The sequence below is a fragment of the Pelodiscus sinensis genome, chromosome 23 (assembly GCF_052426305.1).
Source record: "Pelodiscus sinensis isolate ZL-2025 chromosome 23, ASM5242630v1, whole genome shotgun sequence".
Classification (NCBI taxonomy): domain Eukaryota; kingdom Metazoa; phylum Chordata; order Testudines; family Trionychidae; genus Pelodiscus; species Pelodiscus sinensis.
In genome coordinates this window covers 16,079,666-16,103,505 of record NC_143074.1, presented here as the reverse complement: position 1 = coordinate 16,103,505, position 23,840 = coordinate 16,079,666, and the positions used below count along the sequence as shown (strand labels likewise).

Here is a 23,840-nt window from a genome sequence, read left to right as displayed (position 1 = left end):
ACTGGAATGGATTGCCTAGGGAGGTGGTGGAATCTCCATCCCTAGAGGTTTTTAAGTCTCGGCTTGACAAAGCCCTGGCTGGGTTGATTTAGTTGGGATTGGTCCTGCCTTGGGCAGGGGGCTGGATTTGATGACCTCCTGCGGTCTCTTCCAGCTGTATGATTCTGTGAGCCACAAGCCCAGTACTCATGAAACCTTTTCATGGGTGACAAAACCATGTAATGTCAGAGAGAATGTTGGCAGAATCAGTTTCAGGATTCAAATGGGTTGTTGCAAATTTTTATAAGAATAAAGGCTGGGTACGCTGAAGGAATGAGTATATGCTTAAACATTGGAGGGCTCTGAATTCTGATTCTGGTTCTGTCACTGATTTGCTGTGTAACTTTGTGCAAATTAGTTCTTTCAAATTCCCTCAGTAAAATTTTCAAAAAGTATTTTAGGTTCCACCAGAAGTCAGTGGAAAGTAGGTAGCGAAGGGTATGTGTACACCGCTAAGAAAAGAACTTGGCACCCAGTCTCAGAACCCAGGTCAGTTGGCTTGGGCTGGAGAGTTTAAAAATACCAGTATAGTCGTTCCCATACAGGCTAGAGCCTGGGCTCTGAAATCCAAGAAGAGCAAAGGGTTCAGGAGTCTAGCCTCCATTCCAAGTGGGTCTACACTGCTATTTTTAGTCCAGCAAACCAAGTCGACTGGTAGCCTGAGCTCTGAAACCTGGTGCTGCAAGTTTTACTTTGTAATGTAGACATAACCTCAATCGCAGTTTCTAAAGTGTCTAAGCCACCTTGGCATTCTAGAAAACTTTATCCTCCTCTGTAAAATGTGGATTATAAATTGGTACCTACAAACCCTGTGCATGGTGAGGATTAAAGACACTGTGGAGCTTTGAACTTGTAAAGTTTTGTGATAACTGTTGATACATTCCTTTAAATTCCTCATTTTTTCCATTCAGTTTTGCAGTTAAAAATAACCCTGGAAAAGCAGGATGGAACTGAATGAGGATGTAAGGTAGAATGTATGTATGTAATAAGATCAAACCTTATATAATAGTAACCTCCACTCTGTCTAGGTTCTCCCCCTTCTGATGAGATTCACACCCTGCGTAACCAATTGCTTTTGCTACACAACCAGTTATTGTATGAGCGCTTCAAAAGGCAACAACATGCCCTTCGGAACCGGCGACTCCTGCGAAAAGTGATCAAAGCAACAGCAATGGAGGAACATAATGCTGCCATGGTGAGCAAGGATTTCAGAGCTATGCATGCCAAGAAGTGCTACCTAATGCATCATTATCAAATCTGTGAAGTCCTGTCCCAGACAGCATCCATTATAGTTTCATAGAATTTTAAAATCTTTTAAAGTATTTATCATTGAAGGTTGTGGGTTTTTTTTTTTTTAAGGCAACCTTCAAGTACTCCAATTTTTGTGAAATAGATTGTGAATAATTTTAATGCATTGTAATTACTTTAAACTGGTAACTTATCCTAAAGGGCATTGAACTGAACCTGTACCTGAAGAAGCCAGCTTAAATAACTGCCAAACTTAGAAGGATGTTGTGATTTAACAGCTAATGTTGTGCTTGCTTGGGCAGCCTTAACATTAGGCTAGTAACCTTGTTATGTTTCTTGAAGAGCTATGTGCTTTCCATTTGAGGAGGAGGAATGCTGGCAGAAAACTAAGTGTCTCAAATATGTTCTCTCTTTTTCAGAGTTTCTAGTCTCAAATTAGTGAGGGAAACTCGGTGGGGAGTCCATGTAAAATAACTTTAGTTTTGTTAGAATTATTATTAGGGCTGTCAAGCGATTTAAAAAATTATTCGCGATTAATCATGTTGAAGCAAAAAAAAAAAAACGCTCCTCTCTGTTTAGGCAGCTAACAAACAGCTTTATTAATTAATAAAGCACAGCATGAGCCAAAAGTGGTTCCAGCAAAGCCAGGCCCAGTAAGGCTGGCTAATACAATTAATTTTAGTATCTTTATACCCTTAGCCAAACAGTCTGACGTCAGGGCATTCAATTACAAAAATCCTCAATTAAACTTGGAAAAACAAAGCCTTATTAACAAGATGGCGGACAGGTACGATGTACAGGGAGTACATCTCCTGTCCCAACCAGCCCAATTAACGCATACCAATAGTCCATCCTGTAGGCCTCTTCTCACAGGGTGACAGAAAGTTTACTTTGGTCTACGTGCTTGAGAGAGAAGCTGAAATGGTTTCTGTTATACAAGATGGCTTTTAGCTAAATATGAAAATGGTTTCTACAGCTTCTACAATCACGCAATTAAAAATTTAATCGCGATTGTGTGCACTGCCCCTTTGAAACGCTGCAGTGGTGTTTCAAAGAGGCAGTGCTGCAGAAGCCCAGGATCAGCCGGAGTCCTCAGATGAGCCCAGGCTCAGTGCAGCTGCCCTTTTGAAACACAGCAGCAGCGTTTCCAAGGGGCAGCACCATGGGAGCCTGGGGTCAGCTGGAGTCCCCTGGGGACTCTTGTGCATTTCAAAGAAAGCCCCCATGTGAAGCCTAGAGTCAGCAGGACATCCCACTGGCCCTGGGCTGTACATGGGTTCTACATTCCTTCTTTGAAATGTACAGGAGCCCCTTATGGGGCTCCTGTACATTTCAAAGGAGGAATGCAGGAGTGCCTGTCAGCTAGTCAATGGAAATTCCATCAACTAGTCAATTAACCACATTTTAACATCCTTACTAAGAACTAAGTAATTATTGGAAATGAAATGACCCTCTGTTCCCTGAGGCTGTCCCTTTAGGTTACTACTGGACCATGCAGTGATGTGGAGGAACATACATAACTGCTGACTATATTTCATGGATGTAACTGCGCTTTCCAGTATGTCCAGCTTGGCACCTTTAGCCATTTCTTTACAAAAAAACAAACAAACAAAAAACCGCACAAAGTCCTTTTTGTATGAGAAGCACTCTAAAGGTCTGTAACATAGCCAAGTTGGAAGACTATGCTATTAGTGGGTTTTGGTTTTGATCCATTATTTGCTGGTTGACTTGAGGCAGTGATCTCAAATGTACTGGTTGGAATAGCAAATTTGGTCATCTGACTTTTGGAATGTGCTTCTGAACAGAAAGATCAGCTAAAACTACAGGAAAAAGATATCCAGTCCTTGAAGCTTAGTCTGCAGAAAGAGCAGGCCAGGTACCACCAGTTTCAGGAGGAGCATGATAACATAGTGGCTCAGCTTCACAGCCAGATCCGACAGCTGCAACATGACAGGGAAGAATTCTACAACCAGAGCCAGGAATTGCAGGTATGAAACATTGCATGGAAGAGCTGTAGTCAACTGATAATGTAGCTTTAAAAATAACCCTGCTAGTGAGCTGGCATGAAATAGCTCTTTGGTGTATTACACCTCTCCTAAAACAACATGCAGTTAAAAATTCATCTAATGAAGTTGATTCCTTTATTTGTGGCATTGTTTTATTTTGCTTTGTGTAGAATTTAGAAATGGCAAATTGCATGCTTTCAACTGATCTTTGGATAGCAGCAATAATTTTAAGTGTTTAATCTGTAACCACTGATTATGCTTGTGGGGGAATGCTGGCCACCCTGCCAAATGTGTATTTTGCTAGGTCTGTAGTACAGTTTCCAAACCTTAAGTCTTTTGCTCTCTCTGTGAATAGACCAAGCTGGAGGACTGTAGGAATATGATTGCAGATTTGAGGTTTGAATTAAAGAAAGCCAATAACAAGGTGTGTCACACAGAATTGCTTCTCAGCCAAGTTTCTCAGAAGGTAAGATTTGCTTTCTGTCTCTTTTTTGTTATGAATTTTCTTGATAGTATCCATTCGCAAACTTCTCTTAGGTTCTCACAAGGCCTCCACCACTTTGGGTAATCTGCTGCTCATGCTACACTGATTTCCGTGGTATTGATTTTAAGTAATCAAAGGGTTTGAAGAATTTTATGCTGAAGAACTTATATGTGTGTGGTCCTGAGATGGCTGAAGCTGAAATCTTCCTTCTCATTTTGGATATCTGGCCCAGATTTGGAATTTCTCAGATTGAGCAATGTGTGCTTGGATAAAGCTATCCTTACATATTTCCATATGTTAATAAGTCCTGTCATAAACTAAAGGGACTTCACACATAAATGAGCATTTGAAGCAAACTGTCTGAAAGGTTAATCTAATTAAATATTGTATTTCTCATGGGATGTCACAAATTTTACCAGCAGCCACTTTGAGGAACATCCATTCACTTGATTTGTAATAATTGTGTGGTACTTTCACTAGGCATTATGGTTTGATTTTCTTTTTTTCTTTTCAGTAAATATAACCCACAGAGGTTGTGTAGGTCAGGTGTGACACTTAGATTAAACTGTTCACTGTGAATGCTGATGTATTGTGTGCGCTTTTTTTTTTAAGCTTTCCAACAGTGAGTCAGTCCAGCAGCAGATGGAGTTCTTGAATAGGCAACTTCTGGTTCTTGGGGAGGTCAATGAGCTGTACTTGGAACAGCTGCAGCACAAGCATGCAGACAAATCAAAGGTACAGTATGCAGGTCACAGGCAAGGCCTTTCCGGAAAGATTTGCTGTAGCATCATCATCAAGTTCAATAGTGGCTTTTCAGTGAAGAAGGAAACTCTTTACAAATCAGTGAACAAACTGACAAAAATATTTGCAACCAATTTCAAAGCAAATGAAGGAATATCTACTGTGATTTGTCTTCCATTGAGAGCTTTTGTGTTATTCATGCCAGGATATCCAGACTGTCTACAAATAACTTCTAAGACGGCATAGTTTTTACCAGGTAAAATGATGGATTTTACTGCCCCAGGAAAAAACCAGTTAGTCTCAATTTAAGGCATTTTCTATTTTAAATATTGTTTGTTTAATGCACACCACATTACACTTAAGTTTAGTTATATATTCAAGTTGTGGCTACATGATGCAGTAGGTACATAGATTAATTTAGAGTTGTACAAATAAAAAGTAAGATTAAGTGGGCATAATACTAATATATAATTATTATACTGGACATAGACATTTCTCTGTTTTGTTTTGTTGTTTTAAGGAAGTTATATATGTCACAATTCATTTCAGTTTGCAATATTATATAAATTAGGGTGCTGTGTTCCCTGCTCACCATCTCCTGCTTCCTTCTCCCTCTCCCTCTGCTGCCTCTGAGGCAGCAAGGGGCGGGGAGGGGAATGCGAGTAGTCAGCAAGATTAACTGATAACCTTAGGGTTATCAGTTAATCGTATAGTTGACTACTTGTTGACATCCGTAACTTAAAACTGCTGATCTCCTGCAGCAGCTCATATCTTTCATGCCCTGTAAGGACCTTGTGGTTTGATTATCTCTGCTCAGGGAAACATTTTTGTACCAAAAGAACAAGTGACATGTACAGCATAGCATACCTGCTCTTACCTGAGAGACAGCAATCAGGAAAGGGAAACTGTAAAGCCAGAAACAAAGAAGTGCCTTTTTATTGACACATTATGGACTACAATGGATAATTTTCAATTTAAAATGTAATCTGATCCAGGACTGACAAACCTGACCTCTGTTGGAAAGGGCTTAAGCAAGGAACACTGAGGTGCTAATAAATTCTGGTCATGTGGAGCTATATTCATGGTTATGTAGTATCCCTTATGCGTTCAGAAGTTCTCCAGTTCTGCATCACTTTTTTTTTTAAACGCTTGCTTTATTTTATCTTTCACAGAAATTATACTGTCTGTAACTGTATGCACACATATAAATGCTACAAATGTATAGGAATCCTGTCCTCACTAAAGCTTTCTTTAAAACCTTTACCTTTTCTTCCCCAGGGAAATCCTGAGATATGACCAAAGTTTAGCCTTTTACTTGTGTTTTCAGGGGTGTGTGACTGAGACACTAAATGGTGTATTGCTTAGTAACAGTTACCTCTCTTTTCAGGAAGTGGAGATGATGAAGGCTGCTTCTCGGAAAGAACTGGAGAAAGCAAAATTTTGTGTTCAACAGCAAAGCCAGAGGCTTGATGCCTCCCAGAAGCGGATAGTCGAACTGGAGTCTCAGCTCTCGAAGAAAGACCACCTGTTACTAGAGCAAAAGAAATATCTGGAGGATGTCAAAATCCATGCAAGGTTGGGATTTCGCTTCAGTAGCTGATACTAATTTACATTACAAATAAAGCTGTTTGCAGTGTTGCTTTAGCTGTGTAGATCCCAGGGTATTAAAGAAACAAGGTGGGTGAAGCAATATCTTATATTAGACCAACTTCTTTTAGTGAAAGAGACAAGCTTTTTTCTTACACAGATCTGGAGAAGTGTATGTGAGCTCCAAAGATAGCGAGTTGTTTTCACCAGTAGAAGTTGGTGCAATAAAATATACCCTTATAAAGAAAATTTAAAAATATGCATTGGCAATTGGGTTATACAGTATGAGAAATTTAAATTGGTGGTAATGAACTCATTGTGTGTCTAGAGGCCAATTGCAAGCTGTGGAGAGCAGATACAAAGCCCAGAAAAGAATTACACAAGCATTCGAGCTGGAGATTTTAAATCTGTATAGCCGGTGGGAGAAGGATAGCCTATTGAAAAAACTTGACGATGAAAAAACAGAAGCAGCTGAAGCAGCAGAAGAAAGGTAAGGACAGTATTACAAAGGTTGATGAGCTACTAGTAAGCTGCTAGAGGTGAATTTCAGTAATGTGTTTAGCATTGTCTGCCATCCTTATGCATCCAAGGACCGTATTCAGCTTTTCCCATTCTTGGAGGTGGTGAAACTGATATGAGTGGCTTGTCCACATCACCTAGAGAGTCAATAAAAGTATTGATAATAAACTGTAAGGTAGCTCTTTAGTAACTGAAATACTATTGCAAACTAGCTGCAGGGTAAAAATGATTCTAGTAAAATATCCTTTGTTTTCTTGCTGAAGAATCTGCATTCCAGTAGCTCACATCCAGGACCTATCATTTTAATCTGCAGCAAAATATGAATTTTCTTAACTATTTTAATTGCTACATGAGGAATCTAGTTAAGCTTGTCTGATTTGGACAGCTTTACCCTTTGTAACAATGAGTTGACTGACTGGTAGGAACTAATGTTGGCGATATAGAGAATACAGTATATTTAAATAGAATGTTCTCCAGGGAAATAGCTTACTCCATTGGCAGTTTGTTCTTGTTGCATTAAATAAGGACTTTAGGGTGGCTGATATTCAGAACTGGATGCTGAAAACTAATCCAAACTGTGCTGCATTTATCATGAAAATTGTTGAACTCTTTATTATGCCTACAGAAGGCTCAGGAATTGACAGTTTTTCCTGGGCTGAAACATTGTCAGTGATGAGACATTGTTTCTCACAATGTGCCTGGATTTACTGTCATTACCAGCCAAAGCCGGTTGGGTATGCATTGCTTGAGTAGGTTATGTCAGAGGCATCCCTTTTAGGCAAATGAAATGCATTTAAATTGAAGCTGAGTATCTGGAAGGCAAAGAAAAACTCTGTGTTGCTTTCATTGACTCTTGAGATTTTATCAGAGTTTAAAAGGGGATTCTCCGGTGAAGGAGGAAAAACTAACCTTGATTATACACAACAGACATCTTTTGCCATTTCAGGAATCTGTCTGTTCTGCTGATTGGCATCCCCATATATATGATTTAAATAAATCCTTCCCACTCTTGATATGCTTCCTGCTCCTAGTCTGTAGTATTATCAGAATAGTTTATCCTCTCTTTCCCTCCCAATGATATAGAAAGAACAGCTATTGTTCAGTCTTTAAAGAATAGATGTACAAATCCAAGTGGTATTTATAGCCTCATTCTCTTCCTAAGGCATTGAGGATGCAGGTACATCCTACCCTTTAGATGTCTGGCAGACTTGGACTTAAATCCACCGCTGAATGCTAAATCTGTAACATTGGTTTATCTTTGTGGCTATAGTATGTTCATTGGCTTTTTGCAGTGCTATAGGATTGAGTGAAGGGAGAAACTAATGAAGGCATGTCTAAGCACATCTGTAGTAGCAGAGATAGAAGCTAATCAAAGTAAATTGCCTTGCTCTCTTCATGGTGTATCATTGCTACCACCATTTTGACCCTTTCTTTCTCTGTCTTCTTCCAAAACAGGCTGGATTGTAGTATTGAAGGTTTTGCAGACTCAGTGACAGGATACAGTGAAGAAGCATTTGGTAGAAATGGAGAGACCAAGCCTCCAAGCACACGGGGTAGCAGTAGTAGTAAAGGTGGCAGCAGCAGTGAGCTGTCCACCCCAGAAAAATCCCAGAACCAGAGAATGGGACAGTTCAGCAATCGCCGGGAAGCATCTATGTTGCCGGAGCCCTCCACCAGTGTCCCACTAACTGTAGGCTCACTCCCCAGCTCTAAAAGCTTTCTTGGAATGAAGGTGCGCGAATTATTCCGCAACAAGAGTGAGAGCCAGTGTGATGAGGAGGGTATGACCATCAACAGTCTTTCTGACACTCTAAAGAGTGAACTGTGTAAAGATCCAAGCCTGGAGGCAAAGGTTCCATCAAACCTCGACAACCCGAGCCCCTCACCTATGAACCAGGAAGGCAGTGTTGGACCGCTTCATATCATGGACTACAATGAAACTCATCATGACCACAGTTAAAAAGGAAGATAGTCAATCAGTGTTATTTTCATATTCGTGGCATAGAACAGGAGGCGTGAATGCAAGTTTAACTAAAAGCTTTTGTTTCATTGGTCTGAGCAGCTAGCTCGTGCAGTGGAAACAGGACTGATGTATTTTTACATAAGATGACTGCTGAATGAATGCAAAATGGATGTAGGGTGTGGAATTGTAATGCCCGGCCTAACTTTCTTTTGCTTCTGCTCTTGCAGATCCCATCATTAGCAGTGTGTACTAATTTGAAGGGGCAGCTGTTAGCATTTATAAGTATTCTTTCCCTTCTCCTCTTCCCAATGAGTGGTTGCATCCTATGAACTTGAGTGCAATATGAGGCCAAATTAACCTTTGTGAATCTACCTATGAATGCTTAGCGCTTTATTTAGCTGAAATGTCTCAGCAAGCTTCCAGTCTAGAACAGTTAATTGTGTTGCCCTTGCAGGTGACTTTGGTTACGTTCTTCTGGAATGAAGCAAAAACAAAGTTTCAAGTGCATTCATCTGAAAGTCTTTATTTTGCCTGTTTGTTTTCCCCCAACTCTGGGCTTTATTAGATTGGACTTTGGCCAATTGACTGAATGGTTAAAAACCAAAACACATCTGCAGACTAATGTTGCAATCACCCCAACTCATAATAATTGTTTCTTATGTCCTTAACATTTCCTGGAAAATTATATGTGAACAAACGTTGTCCCTCCCCAGGAAACTGCATACTATTTGCTGAGGTCTTGTTAAAACACTATTGCTTCTGATTTTTTTTCCTTGGGTGAGTAAGAGGGATATTCATTGTTTGTCTAAAAAACTGGTACTTGTCTGACCTTAAATTGTTCTGAGTGGAGGTGAAGAATCTTAAACATTTTTCTTTCCAGGAGTAGTTCCGAAGATCCCAGGCTTGACTCAACGATCATTGGATAGACTCCCAAAGGAAATCCTCCCCCTCCCCATTACTATTTCTCTCTTGGATACAGGTGTCATGTCAGTCCAGTTTGTGGCTATCCACTTCTCTCCTTTTCTCTCTACCCTTCCCCTCCACTTTACTGTCCCAAGCAACTGAGCTTGCCATTGGGCAAGTGTGTGTAGCTCAAAAAGCTGCACCCAATCCTGCAGCCTTCCCATGTTTGTTATTTCCATTGAAGTCAATGGGGAGCCTTGCATGTTCCGGATTTGTGTCAGTCGTCAGACTCTTAGTTTCCTTCCTGTCAGAACAGAGATTCACTATTAGGAAAGAGAGAACGTCATTTTTATGAGACTGTGGTATGTCTGGATCCAGGATCACTTAGTCTGTAACATGATCTTTTCAGACTTCAGAGTTCCAGTGTACCAGTGTCATTTTGTTCTGGTAAGACTATTTTGAAAGGTAAAGTAACTACACTTATAATCTGTTTTTCTAGCTCGACCTAGTCTAAATGGGGATAAAACTGATCAAAGCAGACTGGCATTCTGCCAACCTGACAAACAGCTGCTGTGACTTCCTCTCCCCCCCTTCCCCCACCAGACAATACCTTCCCTTCCATTCCACCTTTCTCTTAAAACTTATGGTCTAAATACATTTCTACTTTCAGTATCTCAGACAACCCTGACTCTGAAAGTAAAGGAGAACTTTAGTTTTGGCAAAGGTTGAACCTGCATAGGAAATAATGTCACTTACCAGTGATATTGACTGGTTTTGTAGTTGCATCTGTATTTCTAAGACTTAGTGGTAGCTGCAATAGCAAATGAGTGAAGACTCAAAGGTTTCATATCCTACTCACCCAGAAGAGAACAGTTTGCACATTGCCCCTAAAAGGGCTAGCTCAGCTGTTGAGTACAGTTCTGTTACAGGAATCAATTAGAAACCCCTCGAGTTTGGCAAATCCCAACAGCCTGTTCTGCCCATGGTGACTCATTTTATTTAGTGGAGGGGCTTTTTTTTTTTTTTAAGCAAACATGCCCTGGAGCAAACCAAAGCTCCTAAGTAGGCATCCTTTTCTCTTTTTAAAGGATGTTAGCACTGGGGTGGAATCAGAAACCGCTTTAGAAGGTTTATCTATGGACCATGATGATTATGGAGGAACAAATTTTGCCATTGTTTTTGTAAATCCCTAAAATTATGGATCTACTGTATGTAGTAACTTGCATTTTGTTTAAAGGGATCCATCAGTGAAGTGGAGACAGATTTTTTTTTTAACTGACTGCTTTTAGTTAAATCTAAAATTCTGTCTTTGTCAAAAGGTAATCTGTTCCCTGCCTCGCTCTTTGCAAGCATGTTAAACAATCTACATTAAATGCCATAAATATGAAATACAAGGAAAAATGGTACAATCTAAGCTAAAGAGAACTTTAAACCAAAAGGAGGTTTTGCTGTCCTTATTAGAATGTTCTAAAATGTCAAGGCAGTTGCTTGTGTTTAACTGTGAACAAATAAAAATGTATTGTTTTGCACTACTCTGTGTTGAGCTCTTTGCAAGCAGAGCCTTCAGGATGCAGGATCTGTACTGGTAACCTACACTGACTAAACATGAGTTGTGCAGAAACAAGATTAGCATTTAAGCACAGGTCCAAGTGTTTAATAGTATGGGTATGTTATAAAACAGATAAATGTCCTGCCTCGATGGAGTCCTTTATATAACCCATTGTTATAGAGAGCATGAACAATTTTTCCCTCTTTGCAAACTAGCTTTGATATTGTCGTAGCTCAGTATAATCCAATAATTTACCTGTACATCTGGAACTATTAGTGTTTAATTCTGTGACAATCCTACTTCTTATGGTATCCCAGCCTAGTTTATCTACAAACCTAGAGATCTGCAACTAGTCTGGATATGTGACTTGTCTTCTACAGAGCATTTCTTGCTGGTCTGGAGGGTCGGACTGTGATTAGATTGCAGCTATTCATTTTCTACAAGCAATCAATGATAGTACATCACAGTAGTCCATTGAACCATCCTGCCCAGAAATAAAGCATTTATTGTTGCAACTTTATTCCGAAAGTGAGGGTCAGCTGAGATACTATACCTGAAGTTCCCAAAGAGAACTTGAGTGAGCTTAAGTCCCCCAAAGATAGCAAGGAAGTGTCTAGCTCTTGGAACACATTTAGGGTGTGTCTAGACTACATGCCTCCTTCGACGGAGGCATGTAGATTAGCCAGATCGGAAGAGGGAAATGAAGCCGCGATTAAAATAATCGCGGCTTCATTTAAATTTAAATGGCTGCCCCGATCTGCCGATCAGCTGTTTGTCGGCAGATCGGGGCAGTCTGGACGCGCCGCGTCGACAAAGAAGCCTTTCTTCATCGACACAGGTAAGCCTCGTGAAACCAGGTTTACCTGTGTCGATGAAGAAAGGCTTCTTTGTCGACACGGCGCGTCCAGACTGCCCCGATCTGCCGACAAACAGCTGATCGGCAGATCGGGGCAGCCATTTAAATTTAAATGAAGCCGCGATTATTTTAATCGCGGCTTCATTTCCCTCTTCCGATCTGGCTAATCTACATGCCTCCGTCGAAGGAGGCATGTAGTCTAGACACACCCTTACATCTATGACAGACAACCCAGTTAGAATCATCTTAAATGTATGACTTGTATTAGAATCTTGCCAGCTAGTTTTACTATGAGTTAAAGTTGTGTCTACATCATAAATTCCATTTTGGGACTTGTTACATAGGAATGTATGAACAGCTTAGGGAATTGTATGCACTGAAGGGCCAATAGATCCGTAGAACAACTTCTCAACTTCAGTGGGACAGCTATTCTTAAACACAAATGAACAGCAAGATAACTATTTCAAAAGCTGACCTGCACTCTTACAACAATTGGAATCAGAATGAAAACTTCAAAGAGCACAGGTACAATTTTTTTTAAACCAAAAAAAAAGTTGCTCTTCAAGCATGAATCTCAATGGTGCATGCAGTTAGAGGGCTTTGAGCATAACAATTAATACTTTTAATGTATGAACCAACGTGGAGAGGTGACATCAGAGAAAACATAGTATTTTTGCACAGATCAACTGGTTGTATGGAGCCAAACTTCATCATCAGAGGATTTATGTAACTCCTACCACACTTAAACCTTGGCTGTGAGAGTCAGGTGATGTGGAAAGCCTTGTTTTGGACTCTCTCCACCTGGGATGAATTTTATCAATAGGATGTAAATGGCAGAAAAACAGGGAAAACAAAATCTTGACTTTTTATTAAATGTTACATATCTGAACATGTTTAACATTCAAAAGCTGCTCTTACCAACATAAAAATTACATTTTCTCCACAATGGTAGAAAAAGAGAGAAATAAAGTATCTTCATTATTTTCTAATGCTTATAAACATAACCATAAATAAGAGTAAAACATTTCATACTGTAGGAGGGGAGAAAACTCAGTTTTTCTAGTTACTTCACTTCCTGGATCTGTACAAGAATTCCTCGAAGAATATTGATTTTATTACTTTAGCTACTTAAATATTGGTGCAATGGTACGGACTTTTTAAAAAAGTGAAAAATTTGACATCTGAGGATGAAATAGTTTAGGGAATGAACCAAAATTGAATTATCCAGCTGTCTTCTTGATTTGTAGACATGCCAGAGGCTTGCCTTGCAGGCAAATATTAGATAAAATTTAAACATGCTTTATTTTTTAGACTAATTTTAATTATAAATAACTTAAATGATTTTGCTGCCCTTCATGAATATACTTTCTGTGGTCCTGATTTTGCAAGTTCTTTTGCAAGGATTTCTTATCAAGACCATTTCACGCTAGCTTTGAACCCATTGCTTCATATGCTTTGTGTATATCAATTCTATTTTTTCTAAGTTCACATTGTTATTTTTTTCACCTCTGTGTAGACAAAAATAAATCAATAGGAGACTGTAATCTCAAACTTTCGGTTCTATCCCTCAAAAAAAAAAAAACAAAGGAATTGGGGGATTTTGGAACTCTACTTCCAAAATACTATCAGTTACCGGTTTTCTGTGTTTTTCACGTTTAGTTGACTTGCATAATGTGTATTCTTCCAAGTTAAAAGATCCAAGGGGCTCATAGTAGTTGAGTCATGTTTAGTCACTGAACATAGAATCATAGAACATGAGTGACTGACCTCTTTTAAAATAAAAACTAGTTTTGAAATCTATAGCCATGAGATTCTGATCAATCTATGGTATCTTGGACTTAGTTCAGAGTGGAAAATGTTTCAGTAAGACAACTAAATGGATAACTGTCGTATGTGGATGTTTCACTGTAGAGAAGTTTTGTTCTTTATTGCAAAAATGAATTGTCCAAATTCAGGACTGAATGCTTATCAATTCAGTTTCAAGATTTTTGGCATCCCTGTTGGCTCATCTTAATTTAGGAGTGCCTTTTTGGTGCCAGACTAGAGTGTGTATACTTGTATACCCCACAATACAAGTAAGAAGACTGTTGCTTGTGCACTGATGTCTGGGATTCTTGAACTTCTGATTTTTGTTCTTTTTAAGATACTGCCGAAAAGCGTACTCCTTATTTGCAGCATTCAAATGAATTTAGTGTGATAAGCTAGTGCATTTTCAGGCATCGAATTCTATGTGCTTTGCTGTACATTACACTCTATGTATGACTTAGCTCTGGAGTAGTAGTAGTAAAATTGCTGTATTTGGTTGTGATGAGACATAAGGGAAGGACCACCTGTATTTACAATGCAGGGCCATCTGGCTCCTTAACCTATGCATGCCATAGAGGAATTAAGGACACTTTGTTGGCATTTATTCTGGATGTATGTAAGATTTTGAGATTTTTTTTTTCCAGACAACCCAGTCTATTTTGTGGTCTCCTTTTGCCTTCAGCAAACTACAGATTCTCTATCTGCTGTGGTACTTCAAGCAATTTGAAAAGGTGTTATGCTCTTCAGAAAATGTCATAGTGTCCCTGAATGAGCTTGACAGGTTGAGCTACAGGAATTCCTCAGTTGCTATGGCTCTGAGCCACATCCTTGGTTCCTCTTCCCATCCCTCCTACAGCCATGGCTTTCCTCCCAGCTCACAGTTCTCCCACAGTACCGAAAAGCAAACTTTTCTTTTGACCTTGTTGCTTTTTTTATTGCTGCTTTCCAGACCTTGACCACTAGAGGCCTCCCTGACTCTGCCACCTCACTCAGAACTAATCTTTTGAGCTGCTGAACTTCCACACTCCCTGTTGTGGTTCCCCTGCAAGATTTTTCACGTCTTCAGTGCCTGGATTTCTAATTGCTAAGTTGATCCCAGCTCTCTTCTGATGTCCTGTGAGCAGCATCCTGTTGGTTACAGTGTCTTTGGTCTTAAACTTTTAAAAACCAAATCTTTAACTTAAAGAGCTATTTTGGATTTGATACAGATTTGTAACTGAGATGTCCCTTGTCTACATTGGATTCGCACCACAAAAATAGTTTGTAGCATGCAGCCCACTGAATTTTGTTGGGATTCTGTATCTGTATTTTTGTCTTCAGAAGAAAAAGCAGGTGATCAAGGAGATCTCTCAGGACCTTGAGGAACACAAAGTAAGTTAGTTTGGCCGTCTTCTGGGCTTCTTGTGTTTGTGTGCATGTGAATGTGGAAGACCGACACAGCAAATTTTTATTACAGTGCTATGTTTGGATAATTACAATCCAGCTGCTTCAATTTCTCCTCTGGGTCAAGTGGATTTATGGCACAGTGGTACTCTTTCCAACACTGTCACTAGGTTGTTGTTGCAAAGCTGATTCTTGTTCTTCCTATCCTATCAACCTTCTAAATTTCTCTCAAACTGCACTCTCTCTGAAGTGGTGGCTATGCATTCTGTAGAGGAAAACTTGTATAGAAGCTAAAGAAATTTGGACAAATTATTTTTGCAATTTACCTTTGAAAAAAATCTAATCCCGATTGTCATGTTGCACAACTCTAGCTTCCCTTGAAACTTCCAGTTTTTCCATTTGAGAGTCCTTGAGGAATTTTAATGAACAGGACTGGTTGAGGGGATTGGGGTAGTTAGTGAATAATTCTAAAACAAATTTGCTAGTATTTAGGAATTCTTCAGTAAGACATGAACAGCAGCTGTTAGCTTGTTGGGTGGCAGGGTTGTGAGGTTTAATGCATAACACTGAAAGTGAGATGATGTTATGTTAATCTCAAAGTTAGTGCAGTAGTTTGATCTGATCAGAATCCAAGAATTTAGGCTTGCACTACATAAAGCAGGGATGGGGAACCTAAGGGCTGGGAGGCCAGATGCGGCCCCCGAGGCTCAGGGCTCCTTCCCAGCATTGGGGAGCCCGCACTGGTGCTCCAGCCCTCCTATTGTCCCCCTATGGAACTGGAGCACACAAAATCTACTAGCCTGGACCCCACTAGGCATGGTGTACAAGGGAAATGTGCGAAGTGTCTCTCCTCGGCTGGGGGCCATGTTAGTGATCTTTTGGAGTTTTTTGTTTTGCTTCTCACTTGTGTGCAGCCCCCAACTGATTTATCTCTGGGTTAGTGGCTCCCAACCCAAAAAAGTTCCCCATGCCTGATATAAAGAATTATGTTAAAATTGGATTTTCAGATCCTATACTAGTGCATTAAGACCTGATCTGTGCACAGGACTGGGAGCTAAAGTCTATTAGAAATCAGAGTTCCCAACACTTCAACTTTGACCTTGAGCAAGTCACTTGACCACTTTCTGTGCCTCAGTTTTCCCATCTGTAAAGTGGGAGAGTATTTGCTCATCTCAGAAAGTTGTGAATGACTTAATGTTTGTAAAACGCTTAGAAGATGGCACAAGTTTGTCTGCCCATCTTGTGATTTTAAGTGGTTTTTTTGGGGGGGAGAAGCGATTCTTTGCGCATTCCCTCTTCTAGAGTCACTTAGCTCACCTAGCACAATAGAGATTATTTCTTCAGACTTTTCTGAAACAACATGTTGATCAATATATGAAAGTGCACAAAAAAATCCTAGAGCTTTTATTTTACATATACCATAACTTTTGGTTGGACTGGCAGACTTTTACAGTAAGTGCAAATTGCTTATTCTCCTACTATTTTATTTAAATATAGATCACAATATATGATCATGTAACCACTATTCTCAGAAATCCTAAACTGCTCATTTTATGTAGCAAGGATAGATAAGTAGAGAACTGCTTGCCTCTGACATTTAAAATAGAGGTGTTTGAAGAGTCTTTAACTGAATATCTGTTTTTAACATTTGCATTTTTAGTTGCCATTTTAGTCACCTTTTAATTCTGATCAACTTGTAGTGCGGTAAAAAAGTTGATAATTTTAATGAATGGGAAATACCTCTGTTTAGATTTCTCACCCTTTCCTACTTCTAGCAATTTTGCTGAGTAGCATAACGGATAATGAAATCCAGTTACTGGAGGATAATTAACCACTGGCACAATTCCAGGAAGACTTGTGGTGGATTCTCTATCACTGGAACTGTTAGAATCAAGACTGGAGATTTTTCTAAAAGAGATATTTTTAGTTCAGTAGTTCCCAAACTTTTCCGCATCACGCCCCCTTTTTGATTTTTTGAGAAACCCTCAGGCCCCTCCTCCCAAAAAATAGCATCAAAACTTGGGGTGGGATTGCAGGGGGGGGGTGTATGGCTGGGTCGCCTCGTGCACCCCCTGGACTTTCTTCACGCCCCCCAGTTTGGGAATCCATGTTCTAGTTCAACCATAGCTGTTAAACTTGAAGCAGGAATTAGGGCACAAAAGTGGGTTAGGTGTAGCTGTGGAATTTCAGATTGGCTGAAATACTGATCCTGAAGAAGGGGTGTTTCTAACTTGCTAATACATTTCCTGATTCTTCTTGCACTGAAATCAATGATCCCTTTTGACTTAAATGGGATTAGGATAGGGTCCGTTGTTTTGCAAACTCCCTTAAAATGCCAACTGAACTTGTGTCTGCAGATCTGGAGACACTCCAGGTATTTGTTGCAGATTTACTTTCAGTGCTGCGCAAAGGTGCATCTAGACTACATTCCTCTTTCGAAAGAGGAATGTAAATGAAGGAAATCGAAAATGCAAATGAAGTGCAGATTTGCAAATCTTGCGGTTCCTTTGCATAATTGCGTCCGCTTTTTCCAGAGAGGTTATTTTGGGAAAAAAAAGCAGTCTAGACGCAGTTCTTTCGGGGGGGACCCTTTTTCAAAAGAATCCTTATTCCTGAAAAAATGAGGTTTATGGGGTTCTTTTGAAAAAGGGTTGGTTTTTTTTTAAAGAAATGCGTCTAAACTGCTTTTTTTCAAAATAACCTTTTTTGAAAAAGCGATCGGACGCGATTATGCAAACGAAGCACAAGATTTGTAAATCTGCACTTCATCTGCATTTTTTTAAAATTTACATTCCTCTTTCGAAAGAGGAATGTAGTCTAGATGCACCCCAAGTCTCAGATGGCACCTGCTCAGCCAGCTTTCTCCAGAGGGGAAGTGAAATCCTTGTGGGGGTTTCCTTTGCTGCTGGTAGGACTTGCACCCACTCTCTGGGTTGACATTGTGAAAGTCTTGGAACAACTGATTTTAGTGGGTAAATATTACCCTTGTTAACACCCCTTCCATCTAAGGATTTTAAGAGGTGATTTTGCAAATAAGCTTCCCAGCCCCTCAGCTGTGTGGTAGAGTATACTTCCTATTTTCAGATTGGGAAATTAAGCCACAAAGGTTAGAACTCTTCTACCTAAGGTCATTCTATGAGTTGATACCAGAGTTGGGAATAGAATCTGGAAGTTGCAACCTTCAGGCCCAGGGTCTAACATAGCCCAGTTCCTGCCCAGAGACCATTTTATCTGCTACTTGTCTGTGCACCGCCTAGCAGTCAGGCCTGAAATTTGATTTGAATTACTTAGATAGTATTATAGTGATAGAAATGTAGCCGTGTTAGTCTGGTGTAGCTGAAACAAAAAACAGGACTAGTTAGTCTTTGAAGTGCTACAAAGATGGTTTCTTAGGTGATGAGTTTTCATGGGCCAGACCCACTTCCTCAGATCAAATAGTTCAGAGCGTGACCAGGAACAGGTAACAGGAGAGTTTGGAGAGGGAGTTCTCCAGGTAAAAGAGGAGTAAAAACGGGACCCTTGTGGTAAGTGGCTGTCTGGAGTGTGTGTTTGTGTGGGGGGGGGAGTTATTTCCAGTGTGCTGAGCTTGTGTTTGTCTGGTTGGTTGGTTTGGTTGGTTGGTTGGTTTGAAGGAGCTTCTAAAAGGTTTGAAATCTAGAAGCCTCTGTTAATTGGCTGAGCCTCAGTCAGGGGGAGGGGCTACCAGAGCTATATAAGCCTGTGACTCAGTGACCAGGGAGAGCGCGACCAGGAACAGGTAACAGGAGAGTTTGGAGGGGGAGTTTAGAGGGCACTAGTGACTTTGTGTCCTTCTTTAAAACCTAACTCTTAGAATAATCTATACTCCAGAAGTTTAAAAAGAATCCCCGTTTGTACTTAAACTTATTCATTACAAACATGGAGACAGAAGCCCAGCAGCAGAATGGGGGCTATCCTGTTTATTGCATCGAGTGTAACATGTATGATTACCTGCCTTGTGGACGGGTGGCATATGTGTGCACCCGTTGCAAGGAGCTCCTGACCCTCAGAGACCGAGTTCGAGCTTTGGAGGACAGGGTGGCTGAACTGGAGGAGCTAGGGGAGGTAGAGAGCTATGTTGATGAGACTTTCCGGGACACTGTAGTACTTTCCGGGACACTGTTCCACCTCCAGTCTGAGAGCCCCAGTGTTCTTAAGGAGGATGAAAGTCTCAAGGGAACAGAGCATTTAATGGGAGCAGAGGGAAACCATCCTGTAGTTGGGACCCTCCTCCCAGAGGATGTTGCGGTATGCTCTCGCCCTGAGGATACCTCTGATGGAGAGGGAATGCCAGTTAGGAAGAGGCAGGTGTTAGTAGTGGGTGATTCGATCGTTAGAAACATAGTTGGGTTTGTGATGACCGGGAGAACCGTATGGTCACTCGCCTGCCTGGTGCGAAGGTTGCGGATCTCTCGAGGCATCTAGATAGACTTATGTGTAGTGCTGGGGAGGAGCCGGTGGTCGTGGTACATGTAGGTACCAATGATGTAGGGAAGGGTAGGAGAGATGTCCTGGAGGCCAAATTTAGGCTGCTAGGAAAGAGACTGAAATCCAGGACCTCTATGGTGGCGTTCTCGGAAATGCTCCCAGTTCCACGCGCAGGGCCAGGTAGGCAGGCAGAGCTTCAAGAGTCTCAATGCGTGGATGAGATGATGGTGTAGGGAAGAGGGGTTTAGATTTATTAGGAACTGGGGACACTTTTGGGAGAGGGGGAGCCTATACAGGATGGATGGGCTCCACTTAAACCAGGGTGGAACCAGACTGCTGGCACTAAACATTAATAAGGCCGTAGAGCAGTTTTTAAACTAAGAGATGGGGGAAAGCCGATTGGTGCGGAGATGCACGTAAATCGGAGAGAGACTTCTCTTAGAGGAGAATCCGTCGATAGAGATTCTCTAAGCTATAGTCGGAAAGAGAGGAGGGGAGAGGGCAAACCATGGGCCAGAGCTGACAAACAACCGCATACAAAGGAATCCAATGCATCAGGGAAGGGCAGGCAAATAACCAGTGGCAAATTTTTAAAGTGCTTGTACACACATGCTAGGAGTCTGACTAATAAGATGGGTGAACTAGAGTACCTAGTATTAAATGAGGAGATAGACATAATAGGCATCACTGAAACCTGGTGGAATGAGGAAAATCTGTGGGACACAATCATACCGGGATATAAAATATATAGAAAGGATAGAGCAGGCCGGGTGTGTGGCGGAGTGGCACTGTATGTGAAAGATAATGTAGAATCAAATGAAATAAAAATATTAAGTGAATCAACATGTTCCATAGAATCGCTATGGATAGAAATTCCATGCTCCAATAATAAGAAATTAGCAGTAGGGATATATTACCGACCACCTGACCAGGACAGCGATACTGACATAGAAATGCTGAGGGAGATTGGAGAGGCTACCAAAATAAAGAACTCTATAATAATGGGGGATTTTAATTACCCCCATATTGACTGGATACATGTCACCTCAGGAAGAGAAGCGGAGATAAAATTTCTCAATGGCTTAAATGACTGCTTCTTGGAGCAGCTAGTGCAGGAACCCACAAGGGGAGAGGCAATTCTCGATTTAGTCCTGAGTGGAGTGCAGGATCAGGTCCAGGATATAACCGTTACAGGACCGTTTGGGAATAGTGACCATAATATAATAACATTCAACATTCCTGTGGTGGGAAGAACACCTCAGCAGTCCAGCACCCTGGCATTTAATTTCAAAAAGGGGAATTACGCAAAAATGAGGAGGTTAGTTAAACAGAAATTAAAAGGCACAGTGACTAGAGCCAAATCCCTGAAAGCTGCATGGAAACTTTTTAAAGACACCATAATAGAGGCCCAACTTAAATGTATACCCCAAATTAAAAAACATAGCAAGAGACCTAAAAAAGAGTCACCGTGGCTTAACCACCATGTAAAAGAAGCAGTGAGGGACAAAAAGGTATATTTTAAGAAGTGGAAGTTCAATCCTAGTGAGATAAATAGAAAGGAACATAAACACTGTCAAATCAAGTGTAAACATGTAATAAGAAAAGCAAAAAAAGATTTTGAGGAACAGCTAGCCAAAAACTCAAAAAGAAATAACAAAATGTTTTTTAAGTACATTAGAAGCAGGAAACCTGCTAAAAAGCCTGTGGGTCCCCTAGATGATCGAGCTATAAAAGGAGCAATCAAGGACGATAAAGCCATTGCGGAGAAACTAAATGATTTCTTCGCTTCAGTCTTCACGGCTGAAGACGTTGGGGAGATTCCTGAATCTGCACCATCCTTTGTGGGTGATGAATCTGAGGAACTGTCCCGGATTGAAGTGTCATTAGAGGAGGTTTTAGAACAAATAGAAAAACGTAATGTTAACAAATCTCCGGGACCGGATGGCATTCATCCAAGGGTTCTAAAAGAACTTAAATGGGAAATTGCTGAGCTATTATCTGTGGTTTGTAACCTATCCTTTAAATCGGCTTCCGTACCTAATGACTGGAAGGTAGCCAACGTGACACCAATATTTAAAAAGGGCTCTAGAGGCGATCCTGGCAATTACAGACCGGTAAGTCTAACTTCAGTACCGGGCAAATTAGTCGAAACAATAGTAAAGAATAAAATTGTGAAGCATGTAGAAGAACATAATTTGTTGGACAAAAGTCAACATGGTTTCTGTAAAGGGAAATCCTGTCTTACTAATCTGGTAGAGTTCTTTGAAGGGGTTAACAAACATGCGGACAAGGGGGATCCAGTAGATATAGTATACTTGGATTTTCAGAAAGCCTTTGACAAGGTCCCTCACCAAAGGCTCTTGTGTAAATTACATGGCCATGGGATAAGAGGGAAGGTCCTTTCTTGGATTGAGAACTGGTTAAAAGACAGGAAACAAAGGGTAGGAATAAATGGTCAATTTTCAGATTGGAGAGGGGTAACTAGTGGTGAACCCCAAGGGTCAGTCCTGGGACCAATCCTTTTCAACTTATTCATAAATGATCTGGAGAAAGGGGTAAGCAGTGAGGTAGTAAAGTTTGCAGATGATACCAAACTGTTTAGGATAGTCAAGACAGAAGCAGACTGTGAGGGACTCCAAGAAGATCTCACCAAACTGAGTGATTGGGCAACAAAATGGCAAATGAAATTTCATGTGGATAAATGTAAAGTAATGCACATCGGGAAAAATAACCCCAACTATACGTACAGTATGATGGGGGCTAATTTGGCTACGAGAAATCAGGAAAGAGATCTTGGAGTTATCGTGGACAGTTCTCTGAAAACTTCCACACAGAGTGCAGCGGCGGTCAAAAAGGCAAATAGGATGCTAGGAATTATTAGGAAGGGGATAGAAAATAAGACGCAGAATATCTTACTACCCCTGTATAAAACTATGGTACGCCCACATCTTGAATACTGTGTACAGATGTGGTCTCTTCACCTCAAAAAAGATATATTGGCTTTGGAAAGAGTTCAGAAAAGGGCAACTAAAATGATTAGGGGTTTGGAACGGGTCCCATATGAGAAGAGGTTAAAGCGACTGGGACTTTTCAGTTTAGAAAAGAGGAGACTGAGGGGGGATATGATAGAGGTCTATAAAATCATGAGTGGTGTGGAGAGGGCAGATAAAGAAAAGTTATTTATTAGTTCCCATAATAGAAGAACTAGAGGACACCAAATGAAATTAATGGGTAGCAGGTTTAAAACTAATAAAAGAAAGTTCTTCACACAGCGTGTTGTCAACCTGTGGAACTCCTTGCCAGAGGAGGCTGTGAAGGCTAGGACTATAATAGAGTTTAAAGAGAAGCTGGATAAATTCATGGATGTTAGGTCCATAAAAGGCTATTAGCCAGGGGATAAAATGGTGTCCTTGGCCTCTGTTTGTCAGAGGCTGGAGAGGGATGGCAGGAGACAAATCGCTTGATCATTGTCTTCGGTCCACCCTCTCTGGGGCACCTGGTGCTGGCCACTGTCGGCAGACAGGATACTGGGCTAGATGGACCTTTGGTCTGACCCAGTACGTCCGTTCTTATGTTCTTATGTAGTGGAAGAAAATGACAAGTGGTGTTCTATTGTTGGTTTTCTTGGGTCTGACAATAGAACACCACTTGTCATCACCTAAATTCGACACTTTACACTTAAGTTTGAATAAAGACTCTAATTATCTTACCCATTACAAAGATAGCTTCCCCAATATCCCCCCCCCCCCCCATCCTCCTTCTGTTCTGAAATTTGATTTGTCTTTTTCATATGTGTTCATTTTTTTAGTTGTATCCTTTGGTATATATGGTTGTGACAATTTTCTTCCACTGTTTGATCTGAGGATGTGGGTCTGGCCCACGAAAGCTCATCACCTAAGAAACCATCTTCTTAGTCTGTAAAGTGTTACATAGTCCTGTTTTTTGTTTTAGATAGTATTAATGACTTTAATTTTTTTTTAAAGCCACCTATGTGATACAGCTGTTAAACAAATGCATCCACAGGAGGGGTGGCTTTTTGCTACCTAAAATCCTACTAGCAACTATGTCTGTTAAATAGCCCGACAATCTTACACCTGTTTGAATTCCTTAGTAGTTTCAATTGACTGGGATTACCTAAAAATAGTTATAAAGTTTGTGAAAGAATTGTCTATCTCAGAGCTGAGGGATTGTACATTGACTCTTATACATCTTATGGATATGTGTATAAGTGGTGGGGGGAAGAGAATAAGAACAAATACAGAGAGGAGCGAGGTAAAAGAAGGGGTGAAAGTTCACCTGTAAATACTTCC

General features: G+C 40.6%; 2 protein-coding genes across 19 annotated transcripts in view; both read left to right on the top strand.

The window, feature by feature from the left end:
- TSC1 (TSC complex subunit 1) overlaps positions 1–11,019 on the top strand; it is a 79,142-nt gene extending 68,123 nt beyond the window's left edge. For all 18 annotated transcript variants that reach the window (XM_075905793.2, XM_089772950.1, XM_089772949.1 and 15 more), the window contains 7 exons: positions 1,068–1,234; positions 3,093–3,275; positions 3,649–3,759; positions 4,390–4,512; positions 5,906–6,093; positions 6,434–6,595; positions 8,080–11,019. In XM_075905793.2, the coding sequence (XP_075761908.1) occupies positions 1,068–1,234; positions 3,093–3,275; positions 3,649–3,759; positions 4,390–4,512; positions 5,906–6,093; positions 6,434–6,595; positions 8,080–8,584 (1,439 nt within the window). In that variant the 3' untranslated portion in view covers positions 8,585–11,019. The remainder of the gene's footprint in view (positions 1–1,067; positions 1,235–3,092; positions 3,276–3,648; positions 3,760–4,389; positions 4,513–5,905; positions 6,094–6,433; positions 6,596–8,079) is intronic.
- Positions 11,020–12,067: 1,048 nt separating this feature from the next.
- Positions 12,068–23,840, top strand: part of AK8 (adenylate kinase 8) — a 146,719-nt gene continuing 134,946 nt past the window's right edge. Inside the window, exon 1 of the mRNA XM_075905784.2 lies at positions 12,068–15,072. The gene's annotated coding sequence lies outside the window, so the exon portion shown is untranslated. The remainder of the gene's footprint in view (positions 15,073–23,840) is intronic.